The sequence below is a fragment of the Trachypithecus francoisi genome, unplaced genomic scaffold (genome assembly GCF_009764315.1).
Source record: "Trachypithecus francoisi isolate TF-2019V2 unplaced genomic scaffold, Tfra_2.0 Lachesis_group8, whole genome shotgun sequence".
Lineage (NCBI taxonomy): Eukaryota > Metazoa > Chordata > Mammalia > Primates > Cercopithecidae > Trachypithecus > Trachypithecus francoisi.
In genome coordinates this window covers 6571827-6590584 of record NW_022681473.1, presented here as the reverse complement: position 1 = coordinate 6590584, position 18758 = coordinate 6571827, and the positions used below count along the sequence as shown (strand labels likewise).

Sequence of the window (18758 nt, the reverse complement as noted above, 5' to 3'; positions counted from 1 at the left end):
ACTTTGAGCAGGTCCCGTGCCTCTCTGAGCGCCAGTTTTGATCCTCATCTGGGCAAGTGCAGCCCTGCCACTGGGCTGGAGCCACCACTTTTAATATCACTGTGTGCTCCCAGGGATGCGGACGGCACTGAGCAGAGCTTCGGGATGCCTACACAGGGCTGATGTGGGGACTGTAATGGGTCTGGGAGTTCCTGAGGGCCCCGCCCTGACCACGAGGACGGAAGTGCTCTGACCACTCATGCCAAATAGTTTAATGTTCGGGGGAAGAGAGAGGTAAGGCAGGGTTTTTGGGAGTTACCCCCAAAGCAAGAGGGCACAGTATTCAGGCTGCTGGGGTTGGGAGGTAGAAGGCCTGGTTCCAAGCTTGCCATGGTCCCAGCCTTGCTGTGACCCTGGGCAGGTAGTCTCTTTCTCTAGACTTTCACCTACTCTGTTGTCCTTGAGACAGAGGTGGGGCTGGACGGGGTGGGGCAGAGGCTGATTCCCACACCCGGCGTAAGGTCCAGGGTAGCAGGGCTTCCCCACAGGGCTTCTGCCATCACTGGGAGTCCTGCCCAGGCCCCAGGCACACCACAGTGGGGGACAGGAGCCCCAGCCCAGCTGGGAGAGGCAGGCCTCCTTGATCCCTATCAGCCCGAATGTTGGGGAGGGGGTATGGTGCCGGTCGGGTCCTTGGGATCCCTAGGTGGCTTGAGGCTCCAGAGTACAGGCTCTGATAGGTGACAGGCCTGTAGGTGGTTGGGGCCAGCAGGGCCTCAGGTGGGGGCAGCAGCTGATGATGGAGCCGAGCAGGGGTCCTGGAAGTGGAAGCTGAAGCTTTGTTGGGGTCTGAGGGAGGAAATGGTCTGAGTGGACTCTGGGCCTCGCATCATATCCTCAGCCCTCATCCCAGGCCTGCCCTGGTCCCTTCCTGCTCCTCCTTCCCAAGTTACCTACCTCTCAGCCTTTGCCCTTGCTTTTCCCTCTGTCTGGAATTTCTTCTTCACCTTCTCCCTCTGTCCAAACGCTTCCCAGTCCTCCAAAGCCCAGCTTGGGAGCCACCTCCTGCAGGAGGCCCGCCTGGCACCCCCTGCCTGTGCTCTCTGTTCTGAGCCCCATATTGTCTTAGGCATGTCTGCTTCCCCCTCTGTGTCCACACAGGGGCCCTGTGGGTTTGCTGAGCTGCTAAAGCCCCTTCCTGGAGGTCCTGTCCCTTTGCTTCCCGCCCACCGTGTACGCCTTAGTCCCACTATGTCTGCTCTGCAGGCCTGGAGCCTTACCTTTCTTCCTCTCTGTGGCGCCCTTCAGCAAACAGGGACTGAGGCTGCTGTGACTCCGGGCTGGGACACTGAGCAGGGGCTGTGGGGCCACAGGCCTGAAGATGGAGCAAGCAGGAATTGGGGGAGGGGATCAAGGGGAGGAACCCAGGCCAGGGATCATGGCCAGATTCAGATGGTGGGGCCCCAGGATGGGTCAGAGGGTGTGACCCTGAAACAAGGGTCAGGAACTGAGGCCTTAGGATATGCCTAGGGTTGGGAGTGAGGGGCTAGGGTCAGGGTCAGACAGTACCAGGAGTCCAGGTCACTCTCTCTAAAGCCCTTGGCGAAAGGGTTGCTGGCGATTTTCAGCTGGGTGATCTGCAGGGGACAAAGTGCAGTTGTGGGGCTGGCCCTGAGCCAGGCTCAGCCACCTTGTCCTCCTGGGAACCCTGGGTCGGGAGGCCCTGGCACCCGGGCCCCTTGGCCCAGGAACTCTGAGCTGATAGGAGTGCGGGCAGGGCCTTGACTGACAGCAGATGCTCAGGATAAGTGGGGAGGGCAGTAGTCTGTGCCAGTGAGGGCTGCAATCCTCAGGGCTCAGTCTCCAGCCCTGTGAAATGGGCCTGCAGTGGGTGCTCCCGAGCTGGTTCACCCACCCTGTGGTTCTGATAGGCCGTCACAGCTGTGAACTGGGTCTCCGTAAAGATAAAGGACTTGAAGTTCTCCTGGGCATAGCGCTCACTGTCCTTGCGTGGGTCCACGAAGACCACGTGGAAACGGGGCTGGTAGCGGTGCATGGAGTTGAGAATGATCTGTGGAAGGGGCAGAGCAGGGGTACAGGGGTGAGGCAGGCTGCAGCAGACTCCCTGAGGCTGGATTCCTTCCCTCCAAGCTGGAGGCCTGCCCCGGGCCTACTGCCCTGTTCCTTTCATGGTGGCGCAGGGTCTGAGCTGGAAAGGCTGTGGTTCTGTGTTAAAGGCCCCTTGTGTTTGAGGATCCTTGCCTCCGTGTCCTCTCACACCCCACATCACAGCTGCCATCTGCCACTGTCACGTTCACCGGTTTCCTCGGTTGCCTCCTGGCCTGTCCTCTGTCCCCGCCTTACCCCTCTGTTTCTTCTCCACACAGCTGCCTAGGAAGCCATATCGCATAGCCCCCTGCTCCTAACCTTCCAGCGACTTCCACCCCACACGGTAAAAGCCAGAGCCCCCAGCAGTCAGCCCTGGCCCCTCAGGCACTCGCCTCTTTGGCTTCCCCTCCTGGGGCTCCACTCCGGCCCCATGGGTGCCTCTTGCAGTTCTGTGGGCCCAGGATTCTCCGGCCTCAGGGCCTTTGCACCTGCTGTCCCCTCTGGCCGGCACAGGCCCCTCCATCCCCACCTCCTTCAGGTCTTCAGCTCCCTGCACCCCCTGAGAGCAGCAGCACCCTTTCTCTGCCCCCTTCCATAGCTCCACTTTCTCTTTGGCATTTGTCCCTATTTGAGATGCTGGACACAGTGTCTTCTGGACCCTGCCCCTGCCCCAGGAAGTGACCTCTGTGAGGGCAGGGATTGTTGGCTGTTTGACCAAGTGTCAATGATGCTGTGTCCACACATACAGCGGCCCGGCCTAGGCTGGGCGTTCCATACATTATCCTCCCTCTCCTTGCGGGGGACAACATATGCTGGAACATTCCCCCGCCCCCACCCCCTTTTCCACCTGCCTGGACAGCCCTCCCTGCTGTGCCACCCCCAGCCAGGTGAGCTCACCACCCCCACTCCCCGCCCAGCCTTGGCCATCAGCAGCAGGCCTAGGTGATGGTCACCAAGGCCATTGGGCACCAAGGGCCCCACCAGCCCTGATCCAGGCCCTTCTGTCCCCACCATGGCCCGGGCCTCACGTGGCCATTGTCATCCAGCAGGTTGTTGGTCAGCTTGAGCTTGTCGAAGGACACGATCTGGCGCATCCACTGGGCGCCCTTGGCCGGCGAGTCAGGGTGGAAGTGCACGCGGCCGGGTGTGGCTGGGTCTGCCTTGCCCGCCACCAGCCAGGCCGAGCTGTGGAAGGCATACCTGGGGGGCACAGCGAGTTGGTGAGGGCTGCGCTAACCAGAGTCATACCTGAACAATACGGGCGGGGTGCGGGGGCTGCTGCTGACTCCAGCACTGCCCAGCCCACCTTGTGGACACCTGGCTAAGGAACCCAAGGCTCAGAGAAGCCTGTTGAGACCTGAGCTCCCTGTGGCTGCACCCGCCTGGTGGATGACAGGATAACCCCTGCTGCCCTGGGCTAGACCTCTCCGCCTGCCCAAGGCTAGCCCACTGCCTAAGGAAAGCTGCCTGCCCGAGGCTAGCCTACTGCCCATGGAAGTCTGCCGGGTACCCTGAGCTGGGCTCCCTCCTGCCCTCAGGCTGTTGTTGCCTGTCTGTCGTCCTGCCCTTATGCTGGGCCTTCCTGACATTGCTTGGACAGGCCCCTGCCTCACCTGGGCGTGCAGGAAGGGTCTAATTCCTGGTCTCAGCACCTGAGACCCGAGCCTGCGCCCCAGGCCGGTCCCCGCACCTGTATCTCTTGTCGTCCAGGGGGATGAAGTCCATGAGCAGGGCGTAGTCGGCCAGGGAGTCCATGCCCAGGATCTTCACCTGGAAGGGAGGGAACATCCTCCTGCAGGAGGGAGGTGCTCAGCAGCCGGATGCGGCTCCAGCCCTGGCCCCTGCCCGCCCCGCCCCACCCCTGCTGCTCACACCTGCCTGCCTTGGTGATGATCATCTCAGTGCCCAGCTGGTTGAATTCCTCCCACAGAGGTTTCATCTCCAACTGAACCGTCACACTGGACACACGTGGGTTCTTGGGGCCCTGCCCACTGGGCTCGGCCACAGCTTGGGCCCCAGTAGAGCTGGTACAAGGGCCTGATGGGAATGGCGACCCCAGCCAGGGCTCCCAGCCAGAGCTGGTTGTGGGTAGTGGGTAGGTCTCTGAGGGTGCAAGTATGCCGAAGCCAGCAGACAGGAAGGCTGCAGAGAGAGGACGGAGGCGTGGGCCTCATGCATCACCCGGCCAGCTCTCCTCCTTCAGGCTGCACCTATATGCCTCTTACTCCAGGAAGCCCTCCCTGACTGCCAGGGCTGTGTTCTCACAGGATCCCCCACTTAGCATCACTCTGTGAAGTAAATGCTCACTTAAAGTCTTTTTTGCCAGCGTGCTCCTTGAGGGTAGTGTCAGGGCCTGTCTTGCTCCCCAGAGAATGTTTGGGCCATCTTGTGTCTATGTGGCCTCAAGCAAATTGTTTCACCCCTGGAGCCTCAGTTTCCACATCTGTTGGAAGGGTTTCTTTATACCTGCCTCACAAGGCTGATGTGAGGATTAGTGACCACACGAAGGGGCTGGTGCACAAGGGGCCCTTCACAAACAGCACCTGTTCTAGATGATGTGTGTGGCGGGGGGAGGGGGCCAGGGTCTTCCCCAGCTCCTTGGGACGATGCTTCCCGGTGCTGCTGAAGGAGAGCTGAGCCAAGAAGAGTCCCCCATTCAGCACTAATTGCCCATCCCTGACCCTGACAGCCCGCCCAGAGCCTGCCTCCAGAAGCCCATCCGACCGTCTTTTTCTCTGGCCTCTGCACCCTTTTCTAAACATCTTGTCTTTTGATCTGCAATCCTGGCACAAGTCTTGGCCAAATGCTTTGCCACGTTTCACCCCTCCAATTAAAAAAAAACTTAGCTAAATAAGATACCATTTTACACCCATTAAGGTGGCTATTAGAAAAGAAACCAGCAAATAAAAAGTGTTGGTAAGGAGATGGAAAAATTAGAACTTCTTTTTATTTATTTATGTATTTATTTAAGGCAGGGTCTCACTCTGTTGCCCAGGCTGGAGTGTAGCAATGGCTCAGTCAGCTCACTGCAGCCTCGACCTCCTGGCCTCAAGTGATCCTCCCATATCAGCCTTACAGGTAGCTGGGATTATAGCCACATACCACCATACACGGCTATTTTTAAATTTTTATTTATTTATTTATTTGTAGAAATAGGATCTCCCTATGTTGCCCAGGCTGGTCTTGAACTCCTGAGCTCAAGTGATCCTCCCACCTCGGCCTCCTAAAGTGTTGGGATTACAGGCATGAGCCACTATGCCTGGCCTCAAGAAACTGGAACTCTTGTGCACTGCTGGTGAGAATGTAAAATGGTGCAGCTGCTGGGGAGAACAGTATGGTAGCGCCTCAAAAAATTAAAACTGGATTTACTAAACATATATATATTTGTCTTTTTTCTTTTTGAGATGGAGTCTTGCTCTGTCACCCAGGCTGGAGTGCAGTGGCATGATCTCGGCACACTGCAACCTCTGCCTCCCTGGTTCAAAAGATTCTCCTGCCTCAGCCTCCCGAGTAGCTGGGATTACAGGTGTGCACCATCATGCCTGGCTAGTTTTTGTATTTTTATTAGAGATGGGGTTTCACCATGTTGTCCAGGCTGGTCTCGAACTCCTGACCTCAGGTGATTTGCCCACCTCAGCCTCCCAAAGTGCTGGGGTTACAGGCGTGAGCCACCATGCGCAGCCTAGAATTACCATATGATCCAGCAATTCCACTTCTGGGTCTATACCGGGAAGAATTGAAAGAAGGAACTCAAACAGATATTTGCACACCCATGTTCATATCAGCATGATTCACAATAGCCAAGAAACGGACGCAACCCAGTGTCCGTCGGAGAATGGATGGATGAACAAAGTGGGGTCCATCTATGCAAGGGAATAGCATCCAGCCTGAACAGGGAAGAACATGCTGACACATGCTACAACATGGATGAGCCCTGAAGACACTGTTGTGTGAAATGAGCCAGACACCAAAGGACAAATACTATATGATTCTACTCATAGGTGGTACCTGGTGAGGCCAAATTCATACAAACAGAAAGTAGAACGGTGGTTGCCAAGGGCTGGGAAGGAGGAAATGGAGAGTTGTTGTTTCATAAGGGCAGAATATCAGTTCTGCAAGATGCAAAAAGTTCTAGAGATGGATGCGAATGATGGTTGCACAACAACGTTGTTAGAAATGCTTGTTTTCTGGTGCCGTAAAGAAATAGCACTTGAATGGCCGGGTGCAGTGGCTCACGCCTGTAATCCCAGCACTCTGGGAGGTCGAGGCGGGTGGATCACAAGGTCAGGAGATCAAGACCATCCTGGCTAACACGCTGAAACCCCGTCTCTACTAAAAATACAAAAAATTAGCCAGGTGTGGTGGCGGGCGCCTGTAGTCCCAGCTACTCGGGAGGCTGAGGCAGGAGAATGGCATGAACCAAGGAGGCGGAGCTTGCTGTGAGCTGAGATCATGCCACTGCACTCCAGCCTGAGCAGTAGAGCGAGACTCCGTCTCAAAAAAAAAAAAAAAAAAAAGTAAAAAAAAAGAAATAGCACTTGAACATAAATTTAATTTCCTCAGCAAGGTCATTTTTTTACTTTTTGCAGAAAGGTCCACTCGCCAGCAGTTTTGCCACAAGAGTGCACCGAACAAAGGAGACAGGGCCCAGTTCTCATTGGCTGGAACAGGACCTCGCATTCTGTATTTGTCCTGATTGCCTAGTAACTTAGAACTTTTAAAAGAAGCAAAGTCAGAGGAGAACAAAGAAGGAGGGAAAACTTGTAGCATGCCAGGGCAAATGTTTAGGCTAAATTGTGGGAGCTAAGAACATAAAGTATATTGATTTTTTTTAAATTATGGCTAGCAGATATTTAAGAATGTTAGCATAGGTCTTTGAATACATTTTGTTTCGAAGAGAAGTTATTGTTTATTCCTAATTATATAGGAGGAAAGTCTTTGAAGAGGAACCTCTACTTGTACAATGTGAATGTAATGAATGTCACAAAACTGTGCATTTAAAAATGGTTAAGGTGGGCCAGGCACGGTGGCTCGTGCCTGTAATCCCAGCACTTTGGGAGGCCGAGGCGGGCGGGTCACTTGAGGTCAGGAGTTTGAGACCAGCCTGGCCAACATGGCAAACCCCATCTCTACTTAAAATACAAAAATTAGCCAGGAGTGCTGGCAGGCACCTGTAATCCCAGCTACTCAGGAGGCTGAGACACAAGAGTCACTTGAACCCAAGGGGGTGGAGGTTGCAATGAGCCAAGATTGCACCACTGCACTCCAGCCTGGGTGACAGAGCAAGACTGTGTCTTAAAAAAAAAAAAAAAAAAAAGTTAAGATGGTAAATTTTGTTATGTATATTTTACAATTAAAATATTTTAAATGGAAAAAAAAATCCTGAAAAACAGAACTATTATTTTATCGCAGCCCCATAAGGGACTGAGGAGCTGGAGGGGCCATGGAAGCCACAGTGGCTGGGAGTCCGGGGACAAGGTTTTATTCCCAGCTGTGTCCCCACCCGAGTGGCTTTGGGGCATTTACATGACTGTAAAACCGTGGGATGCCTGGAGCAGAGGGGGTATGCTAGGTGTTGCAGAGATGGATGAACTGGCAGATAGGCGGGTGACGGAGGCTCCCAGGGTGGCATAGCATCTACTGAGGTACCAGGTGGACGGCACCTGGCGAGGGTGAGCTCTTAGTAGGTGCCTGGGGAGAGTGTGGAGCCCAGGGCCATGGCCGCGTCCTCAGCAGCCCTGAGAGCTGCATGCAAAGCTCCTGGGATTTCTGCAGCCTCACAGAGGAGGGGGCGTCTTTGTGATAGCAATGGGTCACATCAGGTTTGAGGACCCTGGGCAGGATGGATAGATGGGCTGATGTCCCCCTGCCCCTGCGGCCAGTCCATCAGAAGGGTAACTGCTTGTCACCCGGCTGCCCTGCTGGGGCGGGTACGTCATCCAGGCGATGCCAGTACCCCCTGCGTCCATGGCGATGGGTCCCAAGGGGTGGGGTTCATGACTTCACTGGGCCTGGAGGCTTTGCCAGTCGTCACTGGCTCCCAAGTCCTCTACGGGCTCACCCGCTGCCCATCACAGCCAATGTGCTGCCGCTTGACACTTTTAGGGACTCTGGGGAGGGAGCCTGTCCTCTGCTCAGTCCCTCTAGAAGCCAGCACTCCTTAGGGCCCAGAGATGACAGCTTGCCGGAAGCATCGAGTGTCAAGTCTGGAAGGGAAGCTAAGCCTTCTTGTCCAGCCCCCAACTTTGATACTGAAGGAGCTGGGGCTCAGGGAGAGGCCTGAGGTCACATGTGCGCAGTGAGGCGCTCATCTCCCGGAACAGCCTGGTCCCTGGCCTCTCCCATCATTGCACTTGGGCAGCCGTGAGCCCTGTCCCATGGGGATCTCAGACCTTAGCCTGGGGTGCCCCTGCCCCACCCTCTTGCACAGGGCCTGGGTTCAGCGGGGCTGCCTTGGTTCCCACCCTGCCCACCCACCCTGGAACCTGAGCCCGACCCATGAGGCCACCTCTGCTTCACGTAGCCTACCTGCCATGGAGACAGAGCGGCTGTCCGGCTCCTGGAGAAACACTGCTTGGCTGGGGCTGGGCTGTGGCTGCCACCCAAGGGGACCCTGCCTGCCGGGAGGAGTGGTCACCACTCGCCCACTCAGCACCTCAGCTCAGCCCTCAGGTGCTCACACAGGCTGTATTCTCTCGGCAGGACTGTCCTTGCGTCTTCGATCGCCCTTCGTCTACGTCCCGAGGTCGTGGTCTTCCCACTTGAGCTGGACTCCTGGTCTCCGAAGGTGAGATGCAGACTCTGGGGCGTGCAGGGGCCCTTCTCCAAGCCACTCTTGGCTGTGCTGTCCAAGGCTGTGTGGGAGGAGGGCAGGTGGGCAGGTTCTGACGTTGCAGAGCCCCCCTTCCTCCCTCCTTGTCCTCCCTCTTCAGGCCCCTCCCTTCCCTAGCTAAGAGCCCCCCAGCTACTCCTGATCGATGGGCCCAGACGTGGCAGGGGTGAGTGGGTGGGAGGGTGGTTCTTGAGGACGGCTGGGCATCTGCAGGGGTCCAGGCCTGGCTGACTGGAGGGGCTGGGCCCCAGGGGTTGGGAGGCACAGTGGGAGCAGCAGATTGAGGGTTGAATGGCGGAGGAGGTGCCCTCCCACCAAGACCCAGACCCCTGACCTGAGGCTGGCCCCAGCCGGCCGGCAGATGCGCAATGGTCAGGAGGAGTGTGAGCAGGAAACACAAGGGGGCAGCAGCGATGAGTGTGGTCAGCATAGAGCCCCAGACCGGGTGGTGGGAAGCCCAGGTCCTGTGGCATGCGAACCCACACACACAGACACGGGGATGAACTCAGGGAGCTGCGCAACGCTGGCAGGTCCTATAGTCTCCGGAGTGCCTCAGTCTCCCCAGTTAACCTAAGCACATAATCTCCACTGCCTGTGATGGTCTAGCCCAGCCTGGAGAGCGGTCAGCCCATCCCGCCTGGCACTAGGGGCAGTGCCCTGGCTGACAGTGCCCATATAGCCTCCATCTGGGCATGAGTGAAAATGGTGAGGCTGGCCCAGGTGAGAAGTGGGCTTCCACTCTGCCTGTGGGTCTGTCTGTTCTCTCTGGCCTAACCGGGCACCTTCTCCAGGCTGCCTGCAGCCTGTGCTGGGCATTCAGGGGACACACATGGGTCATCTGCAGGGAGGCAGAACCCGGAGGTCCCCCTGAGCTGATGCCAGTCCCTTGGTTGAGAGTGCTCTTTGGCCTTTTGACTCTTGCCCAATGGCACAGAGTGGGTCATCTGGCGGGAGCACCCCACACCTCCGCCAGAATCCTGTCTTGGGGATGTTGGGTTGACAGTGACCTTGATTCCTAAGACGGGGCACGGAGGGGCTGGAGGGTGGCAGGGCTGCTTCTTCCTGAGCGCTATGTTCTGGGCGCTCCTCCCTGCCGCTCAGGCTCAGAGATGCCTGTGGCACAATCCCTTGTGTCTCAGATCTCAACCTGCAGAGCTGGATGGGACCCCACACGAAGAGGGTGGGCTGGCTCTGGGGGCATGTAAAGGGAGGAGGGCCGGCCCCTGGTCCAACCCCATGCCCGGCTGTGTCAGAGGAGGCTGTCAGCGCTCTGGAGTTGCTGCCAGGCAAGATGGGGGTGATCTGTGTGAGATGGAGGGTCTGAGCAGCCCCTTGGGGCTATCCAACAAGGTGTAGTCATCTGCCCTGGCCATGGCATGGTGGGTGGGAAGTGGGGAGATGGTGGAGGGAGTTGGGGGATCCATTCCAGTCCTGGTGGCTCCCCTTCACCGAGATAACCAAGGGAGGGCCAGGCTGGGATTGTAGTGGCCCCTGATATGTGTGCGTGTGCAGTTCTGATCTGTGTGATGGGAAACAGCCGCTCCCTCACACACATGAGCACACTGACATGCGAACCCACACACACGCAGACACAGGATGAACTCAGAGCCTGCTGACTCACCACACAGTGCACACACGTGCAGCCTCTGTGCGCATGGACTTACCACACGGCACGTGCACAGACACAGGCATGCACATGCACACACGCAGGCAGGCCTCCCTGCACACCCCTCCCCGGCTGGCCTGCCCTGCCTGCCCGAGGCGCCTGCTGGCCCCCTGCCCTCTCATCCATCTTGCCTGCCAGCCTGTCCCTGGTGCCCCCATATCCTTCACACCTTCTCATCTCACTGCTCAATACCAGGAGGTGGTGTGGCAGCCGTGGCTGCAGGGAAATGGATGGGCCGCGCGGGGGTGTAGAGGGCTGCGGGAGTGGCACTGCAAGGGGACTCTGGGCTCCAGCAGCTCCAGCTGTCCAACAAGAGTCCGTTAGGCTCAGGCAGGTGCAGTCAGTGAGGCTGCAGCCAGGTCTCATGTAGCCCTGCCTATTTGTCCTGCCATGACACCCTGAAGGGTGCCAGCATCAGGACAGAGGGGCCCTCAGCAGCAGGCCTCGTGCCGGCTTGCCCGACATCAGTGCGCGGTGTCCTGGGGATGGTGGAAATGATGGCTTCCCAATTAGCTGGGAAGTCTGTCTACCCTGACCCAAGTCACCTCCTCCCTGCGTCTCTGCAGTTGGACAGGCTGTCCTGCATGGGGACAGCCTTGTCTTGCTGTGGCTCTTCCCCCAGCCCTGACTCCCTGCTTGAGCCACTATGGGCACTGGGCTCATTACACACTTGGAAATGCACATCTGGCCACATAGAGATCCCCTTAGAATGCCCAAGCAACTGAGGCTCTTGGAAACACGTGTGTGTGGGAAACGCACAGACACACGCCAAAGAGCACACAGGGCAGGCGCCATGCATGGACAAACACACACGTGTGCACAGACATGGGCCCGGCTCTGCGCTCGCCACACTCACCCTCTGGCCCCAGGACTGGAGGAGGGTTGGGGGGTCCCCCTCTGGGTTGTGGCCTCCTCTGAAAGCCCCTCTGCTGGATCCAGAGCAAAATTCTCCAGGTTCTCCTCCTACACTCTGGGATCCTCCTCCGGGCATGGATGGACAGTTGTGGGCACAGAGGCAGCCACCACTGGCCCCAAGACACTTGTGCGTCCAAGGCTGCACTGGTCAGACCTCCCCCAGATCCTGTGGTCAACCTCCCTTCCTCCATCCACTTCCCCAGCCAGACAGGAGCCGTGCAGGACAGAGGACACAAACCATGGACCTCTGGACATCTTCCATTTTATAGAATGGGAAACTGAGGCGAGGGGCTGGGGGGCCTGGCAAGGAACATGGTACATGGTAGGTGGCAAAAGGGACCTCTGTGCTCAGAGCTGTGCCTCAGGACCCATCGTTCAGCTGGGAAGACTGAAGTTGGGGAGGTGTGGCTTGGGTTAGGAAGCTGGGCTCGGGGCAGGGTTCAGCACAGGCATGGCAGGCACGGTGAATGTGAACTTCTCAGTCTGGACAAAGGCAATGCCCTTCTCATAGTAGGCAGCCTCGTTAATGAACACGGGGTACACTGTGGACTCCCCCTCATAGAGCAGGTCCTCGCCACTGAACATTTGGAAGATGGGAGCACCGGGCTGCAGCGGCTGGAAGTCTCGGTCCTGGGAGGAGAGCCAAGTCCAAGATTGCTGGAGCCACCTCTGCCCTGGCCCCAGAGGGAGGTGACCCCAGCTTGGCACCCAAAAGATGCCCCTCATTTGTGGCCTTTCCCACCCACGCTTCACTTCCTCAATCCATAAGACAGCAGGTCTGGTGAGATGCCAGTCTGCTCTGTGTCTAGAAATGAAGGCACAAGTCACCTTGGGGAGGCATGTGCCCATGTGGAAGTGGACCCTCATGGACATGGTCACAGGTATTGAAGCTGGAGTTCAAATCCTTGCTAACTGTGTGGCTGTGAGCAAGTCACTTAACCTCCGTTCCTCAGCTTTCTTGTCTGTAAAATAAGGATTACAATATCTCCTCCTATCATTCTGAAGTTTAAACTAAACAGGTTAATAGTGCTTAAAGCATGTCTGGCACACAGTAAGTACAATATGATTCTTTATTAAATAAATTTTGGCTGGGCACAGTGGCTCATGCCTGTAATCCCAGCACTTTGGGAGGCCAAGGCTGGTGGATCATGAGGTCAGGAGTTCAAGACCAGCCTGGCCAACATGGTGAAACTTCATCTCTACTGAAAATACAAAAATTAGCTAGGTGTGGTGGTGGGTGCCTGTAATCCTAGCTACTCGGGAGGCTGAGGCAGGAGAATCGCTTGAACTTGGGAGGCAGAGGTTATGGTGAGCCAATATTATGCAACTGCACTCCAGCCTGGGCAACAGAGCAAGACTCTGTCTCAAATAAATAAATAAATAAATTTTAAGGCCGGGCACAGTGGCTCATGCCTGTAATCTCAGCACTTTGGGAGGCCAAGACGGGCAGATCACTTGAGGTCAGGAGTTCGAGACCAGCCTGGCCAACATGGTGAAACCCTGTCTGTACTAAAAATACAAAAATTAGCTGGGTGTGGTGGTGAGTGCCTGTAATCCCAGCTACTCAGGAGGCTAAGGCAGGAGAACTGCTTGAACCTGGGAGGCAGAGGTCACAATGAGTTAAGATTGCACCACTGCACTCCAGCCTGGGCGATGAAGCAAGATTCTGTCTCAAAAGTAATAATAAATAATAAAAAATAAAATAAATTTTAGAATTGTAGGAGGAGCCACCCAAAGTGACCGTTACTACTTAACATCTGCAAGGTAGCTGGGCACGGCTGGATTAAGACTGTCTAGCCCTAAACACGGACAGGATGGTGCTGCCTCCATTTGTAAGAAGGTAACTCCTCAAAAGGAAACTTCAGGGTACAAAAGGCCACAAAACTGCACCAGACCCTATTCAAAAATGACCCGTGTGGCAGCGAGCAGAGCAGCAGCCAGTGGGTTCCTCCCAGGCACCCAAGAGAAAGGTGTCAAAGCAGGATTGCCCAACCCTGAAACATTCCAGAAGGGAAGGCCTGCAGCGAGAGAGACTTGGACGACCTGCCAACAGGCATGGCGATGCTCTCAACTGAAAATCAGAAGACAGTTTTGTATTTGCACCTCCAAGCAGGTGAATTGAGTCATGCCTGCTCCACGTCCCCTCCCTCTGCCTTTTATGGCCAGGGCAGGGTTGTCTCCATCATGCCCTCCACAGGAGCTATGGGGATCACTGTGGCCTCTTGTGCTAGGCCTGAATGTGGGGTTCCAGGGAAGGCAGCAGGGCTAGGGGAAGTGGGACGGTGGAGCCCAGCCTCCCATCCTGCTCCTCAACCCCAGATGCTGGTGAGCTCATGGGAGGCTTGGCTGCACCCTCTGGGGCTCAGTTTTCCTTGACAACTCCCCTCCCCAAGGCTGTGGCCCCAGCAATCACCCCCCACCACACACACACCCACCTGCAGCTGAGGATGCACAGCTGCCTGCCTGCCAGGTTCCCGGCATCGGTGAGAGGGAAGTCCACGACGCCCACGGGTCTATAGGCTTCCATCTCAAAGGCGGGAAAGGCCGTACCTGTGTGGGAGGCTGGGCTTGTGAGCCTATCCCTCCCTCCAGGCTAGGGGACAGAGTGGGCTGTGGGGGAACCTCAGGGCTAGATCCAGCCTGCCTGTGAGCCTGGCTCCCCAACCCCTCAGCCAGGCCTGCTCTTCCCCAGACCTGTTTCCCGAAAGTCCCCTGGGGTCTCACCCTGGTTGAAGAGTTCAATGAAGTCCAGAACTGTGGCCACCAGGGTCCTCATCCTTGAGAAAATGTCAGCCCGCAGCACACCCTGTGGCTGGGGGCCCAGCTCCAGAGCTGGGGACCAGGAAGCAAGGGGTTAGGCAGGCGCGGGACCCATATACTCCTTGAGGAGGCCCCACCCCTTGGTGCCTGGCCCCGCCCCTCCAACCCTCCTGGCCCGCCCACTTCTCAGAAGGTTGTGGCCCACCCAATCCATTTTTGGCCACGGAGTCCAGGTTGTAGCTTTCCTCCCCAGACCGCTGGTACAGGAAGACCTGGCAGGACAGCTCGGGGTACTGCAGCTGGGGGCGAGAGAGGCAGGTTAGGGGCCCAGGCCTACTTGGGAGGGGAAACTGAGGTGGGAGGGTGCTGCATGGAGGAAACATAGGGCACCACCCTCCTTGGCCAGGTCTCCCTCTGCTCTCTGGCAGGGTGGGGGAGGGGGTACCAGGGGCCTGGAGTGCTGGCGGGTGGCAGACCCCAGGGGCTGAAGCCCGGGAAAACTCGGCCCGGGGAAGAGGGGCTAAGCAAAGGAGGTTCCGGCATTGTCCCGCCCTGCCCTCCCTCTCCCCTCTGGGAGGCTGTGTGCTGGGGGCTGGGGCCACCTGCAGGTGGTGACACAGGTGCATGGCAAAGACTTCATGGGAGGACTTCGCGATTAAGCAGGTGCCCATGTTGGCCGTGGTGTTGTGTAGGTCAAGGACAAAGTCAAAGGCCCGGCCTGAGGCCTTGGGCCCCAGCAGCTGGTTCAGCTCTCGGGCTCTCGTCACTTCGTATGGGTCGTCCGGGGTGGGCCTGGAACTGTGGAGATGGGAATGGGTGACAGCGACCCCCACAGTCTCAGTCAGTCTTCAGTGGTTTAAGGGGGAAGGGGCAACGCAGGAGCTACTCTGAGCAGCGCGAGGGCTTTCTCTTCCGCTCCTGCGGAAATGTGGCTGTGTCCGCTCCTGCCCATGGCCCTCTTGGCTCTGCACTTCCCAGTAAAATCCAAACCCTCAGCCTGGCCCGCCCTCCTGCCTGCCTGCCCACTTGCCTGCCTCTCCTGCCCTCACTGCAACCACACAGCCTAAGAACCATGCTGGTCGCACCCCTAGGCCTGTGCTGTGCTTGGCCCTCCACTGGAAACTCCCTCTCACCTCTCTTCCCCTGGCTAGCTTTTACTCAGCCTTTGGGGCTTGGCTGATAGACCATTGCCTCCAGGAAGTCTTTCCTGACTGCTCTCAGCCAGGTTAGCTGCCTTGTGTAGCCACTGGCCCTGCCTTTAGCCTCCTGGGTTATGGTTGCCCGGTTCTTTCTCTGTCTCCCCATTAAGGTTGAAGCCAACACCTTGGCCCTATTCCCCATTCTCTCACCTGAGCTGGCCAGAGTCTGGCCTGGAGATAGGACTCAGTGACTATTCATTGGAAGAAGGCATAAACAGTGGTCAGGGCACACAAGTAAACATGGCCTGTGGGGCTAATCTGAGGGAAGCACCGGGTCTGGGATCCCCAGAAGAGGTCCTGACCCAACCTGCAGTCAGGAAGGGCTTCCTGGAGGAGGTGACATCAATCTGGGTTTCTCTAAATGTTCAGTTTGTCCCCGTGGTGGAATGGGTCACACAGGCAGAGGGGAAGCAGGAGTGAAGACAGGGAGGTCCCTGCTGGTGGCTGGAGGGAAGGTTTGTGGTGGGGACTTGGTGCCTGACTGCCTGGGCCAGCCTGGAGGCAAGAGCACTCACTTGAGAAAGCTGCTGGTGAAGGTGCGGTTGAGGTCACGGTCCACGTAGCGGCGGCAGGCGGCTGTGGCTGCCGGGTTGGCCAGCACAGGCACAGTGGAGAAGCTGAGTCTCTGTAGCTCCGCAGGGGACTGCAGCCAGTGCCGGGCCAGGTAGACACCTGACATCTCGTTGCCATGCGTGCCCCCGGTCACAGCCACGCGACGCAGGGGCTCCCGGGGCACAGGCAGTGAGCACATGCTGGTGTGGGGTGCAGCACCTGGGGGTGGGCATACTTAGGAGACCCCGGCCCTGATGCAGGGCCCTGGGCACAGAGTGGGGATGGCGGTGGGAGGCCCCTCAGGGCAACCACCTGTCAAGAGGTGTGACTGGCCGGGAGTGTCTCAGCTGTGTCCCCCCTGCACCCCCAGGGGCTTTTTCTCTGAGGAGACAATTTTCCTGCTCCTTTGGAGAAAAAAAGTTTATTTTTCCTAAATTGAGAAGAAGGGCCCAACTCTTCGGGAAGATGGGCTCACCAAGGCACACTCCCTATAGAAAGAGGACTGTGCTCCTTTTTATAGACAGGGAAACTGAGGCACAGCGTGGGGAGTGGAAAGCATCACCGGAGTTAGCTGTGGAGTGTCTGGGTTCTAGGCAACAACTTCGCCTTCCTGACCCTCCTGTTTGCTCCTCCAAGCTGGTGCAGGGGTCTTAGGGCAGGGGGTACTTGCCTGCTGATGCGAATCTGGGCTTCCCGGGCCACCAGGACTGGCGTCTAACTCGCAGACAGGCTGGTATTTACGGGCCTGGAGATCCACAGACAGGAAGTTTTGTGGCAAGTTAGCAGAGAGCAGCTGGCGGGTGGGACGGGCTGAGGTTCACGCAGCCAAAGGTCAGAGTGCTGGGGTCTGTTCCACTGCCCCTGCCCCGCCCTCCCCACTCTGTTACTTGTGCTGCCACGGTCCATTGAGTCCAGGTCCTGCAGGCAAGTTCCTGCCCCTGCCCTTTGTCCTTCTGCTGGTCCCCAGAGGGGCCACCTTCCTTAACACCACTAAGAGGTACACCCGCAGTGGGGTGGTGACTCGGGTTTGGTCACCACCAGAGCAGGCTATTGAAAGTTACTGTAGAGGTGTCACCTTGATGGCCACCAAGATGACAAGCTGCTCCTCCTTCGCCACCTCGGCAGCATGCCTCTGTCCTTGCAGCCCCCAGAGGGCTGTGGTCACTCCTGAGTCGCCCTTACCCAAAGGTGCCAAGGGGAGCCCCAGTTTTACAGCTCTTTGTTGCTTTAAGCAAAATTTCAAAATGTTTGATCCGGAATTTCAGTCATTTTCAAGGACAGTGTAACTCAGATGACTCGGTTTGCTCTGTTTTGGAAACGACCCTCAGGCTCATTTTATAGATGTGAAAACTGAGGTTCAGACAGATGTCCACAGGCACACAGAACCCTAGAGGTGGTAGAGGTAGACTGCCCATGGGCACACAGAGCCCTAGAGGCGGGCTGCAGGTGGCACTCAGGGCGTCCAATCTGGCTCCATCCCCTCCTGATGCCTCTCAAGAGCAAAGTGGGGAAGGATGAAGGTGAGGTCCCCTGTACTCAGCCCTGGGGCCTCTCCCTCCCACCAGGCTCAGCTATCTGCTGGGAGGAGCTGAGGCCAGTTCAGAAGTCACTGGGGAGTGAGGCAAGCCGCTTTGCCAGGGCCTGCTGGATGCCAGGTGCTGGGACCCCGAGCTGGAGCCTCCCCCAGGCATCCAATCCCAGGCCTTCTTTACCACCACACTGGTCTCCCCGGGCCAGTCCAGCCCTGCTCCAGATGCCAGGCCCACCAGCCTGGGGGGCTCTGAGTGGCCAGGACCCTCTTAAGTGACACCCTCTCAGAAGCTGCCCCAGATGACACTCAACTCTGTGGCCCGGGCTCTCCTGCCCTCCATACCCAGGGCTCGTGCGCTCAGAGCACACGGATTGTGGGGACAGGGGATTTGTCATCCTGGCTTCCATCAGGGCAGCTGGGACCTTGACAGGGTGTTAAGAGGGGTGGATGGAGTGTGAGGCTGAGCCCCCAGCGGGCCGGGGCTCCCTATGAGCCCCCTCCAGGGACCACTCCTCCTGGCACCTGGAGCCTCAGCAAAGGGAGGGCAGAGACTGCCATTAGGGGGCCATGCCATGCCATCGACTCCTGTATCCGACCCAGCCCTGGGGGCAGCTGTCACTGGCTTCATTTTGCAGGTGTGGACTGAAGCTCTAGGGGTTGGGTGACTCGACTGAGTCCTTGGCAGGTGGTGGGAGAGGGAGTCAGCAGAGGAGCCTGTCGGCCTGGGTCTGGTCCCTCCTTGCTTGGGGTAGGGGTCTCAGGGACTCCCAAGCTGCTTCACGAGTCCCAGGCCATGGTCTTTGTTGGAAGGCCCCCCCAGCCCCCACAGAGGCTGGGATCCTGCTGACTCGGTGTGGTGCCTCTCAGGAAGGAAGGGCCTGCTTGGCAGACCTAGCTACTTTGGGGGCTGCTGGGGGCCAGGGTGCTTCCTGCCACGAGGTGCTGGGTCCCCAACTTTGGGGAGGACAGCAGTAGGGATGCTGGAAAGTTTCACTTCCCTTGGCTGGGGTCCAGCTTCTGCATTTCAGTGACTGTTTATGGAACAGAAAGGGGGCCAGGAGCCCCTGCAGGAGCCCTCAGAAACAGCAGCCCCCAGTCCCAGCAGTGTGTGTGCATGTGTGCATGCGGGTGCATGCATGTGTGCATCTGTAAATGTGTGCGTGTGCATGAGAGCATGTGTGCGTGCACGTGTGTGACAGCATGCATGTGTGCATG

At 57.5% G+C, this 18758-nt stretch overlaps 2 protein-coding genes across 2 annotated transcripts; both read right to left on the bottom strand.

Moving 5' to 3' along the window:
• Positions 1-236: 236 nt before the first annotated feature.
• On the bottom strand, positions 237-8810 carry TBX10 (T-box transcription factor 10). The gene is made up of 8 exons (XM_033206563.1): positions 8617-8810; positions 3963-4230; positions 3779-3880; positions 3117-3288; positions 1895-2050; positions 1549-1616; positions 1260-1354; positions 237-828 (listed from the first exon to the last, which is right to left on the bottom strand). The coding sequence occupies exons 1-8, from the start codon at positions 8621-8623 to the stop codon at positions 539-541; spliced, it is 1158 nt and encodes a 385-aa protein (XP_033062454.1). The 5' UTR covers positions 8624-8810; the 3' UTR covers positions 237-538.
• A 2937-nt stretch (positions 8811-11747) lies between these two features.
• Positions 11748-16794, bottom strand: ACY3 (aminoacylase 3). Its single transcript, XM_033206562.1, is given in 8 exon segments — positions 11748-12131; positions 13937-13960; positions 13963-14051; positions 14226-14333; positions 14467-14560; positions 14864-15059; positions 15976-16231; positions 16683-16794. Coding segments are annotated over 7 exon segments (963 nt in total). The 5' UTR covers positions 16212-16231; positions 16683-16794; the 3' UTR covers positions 11748-11915.
• Between the last annotated feature and the right edge of the window lie 1964 nt (positions 16795-18758).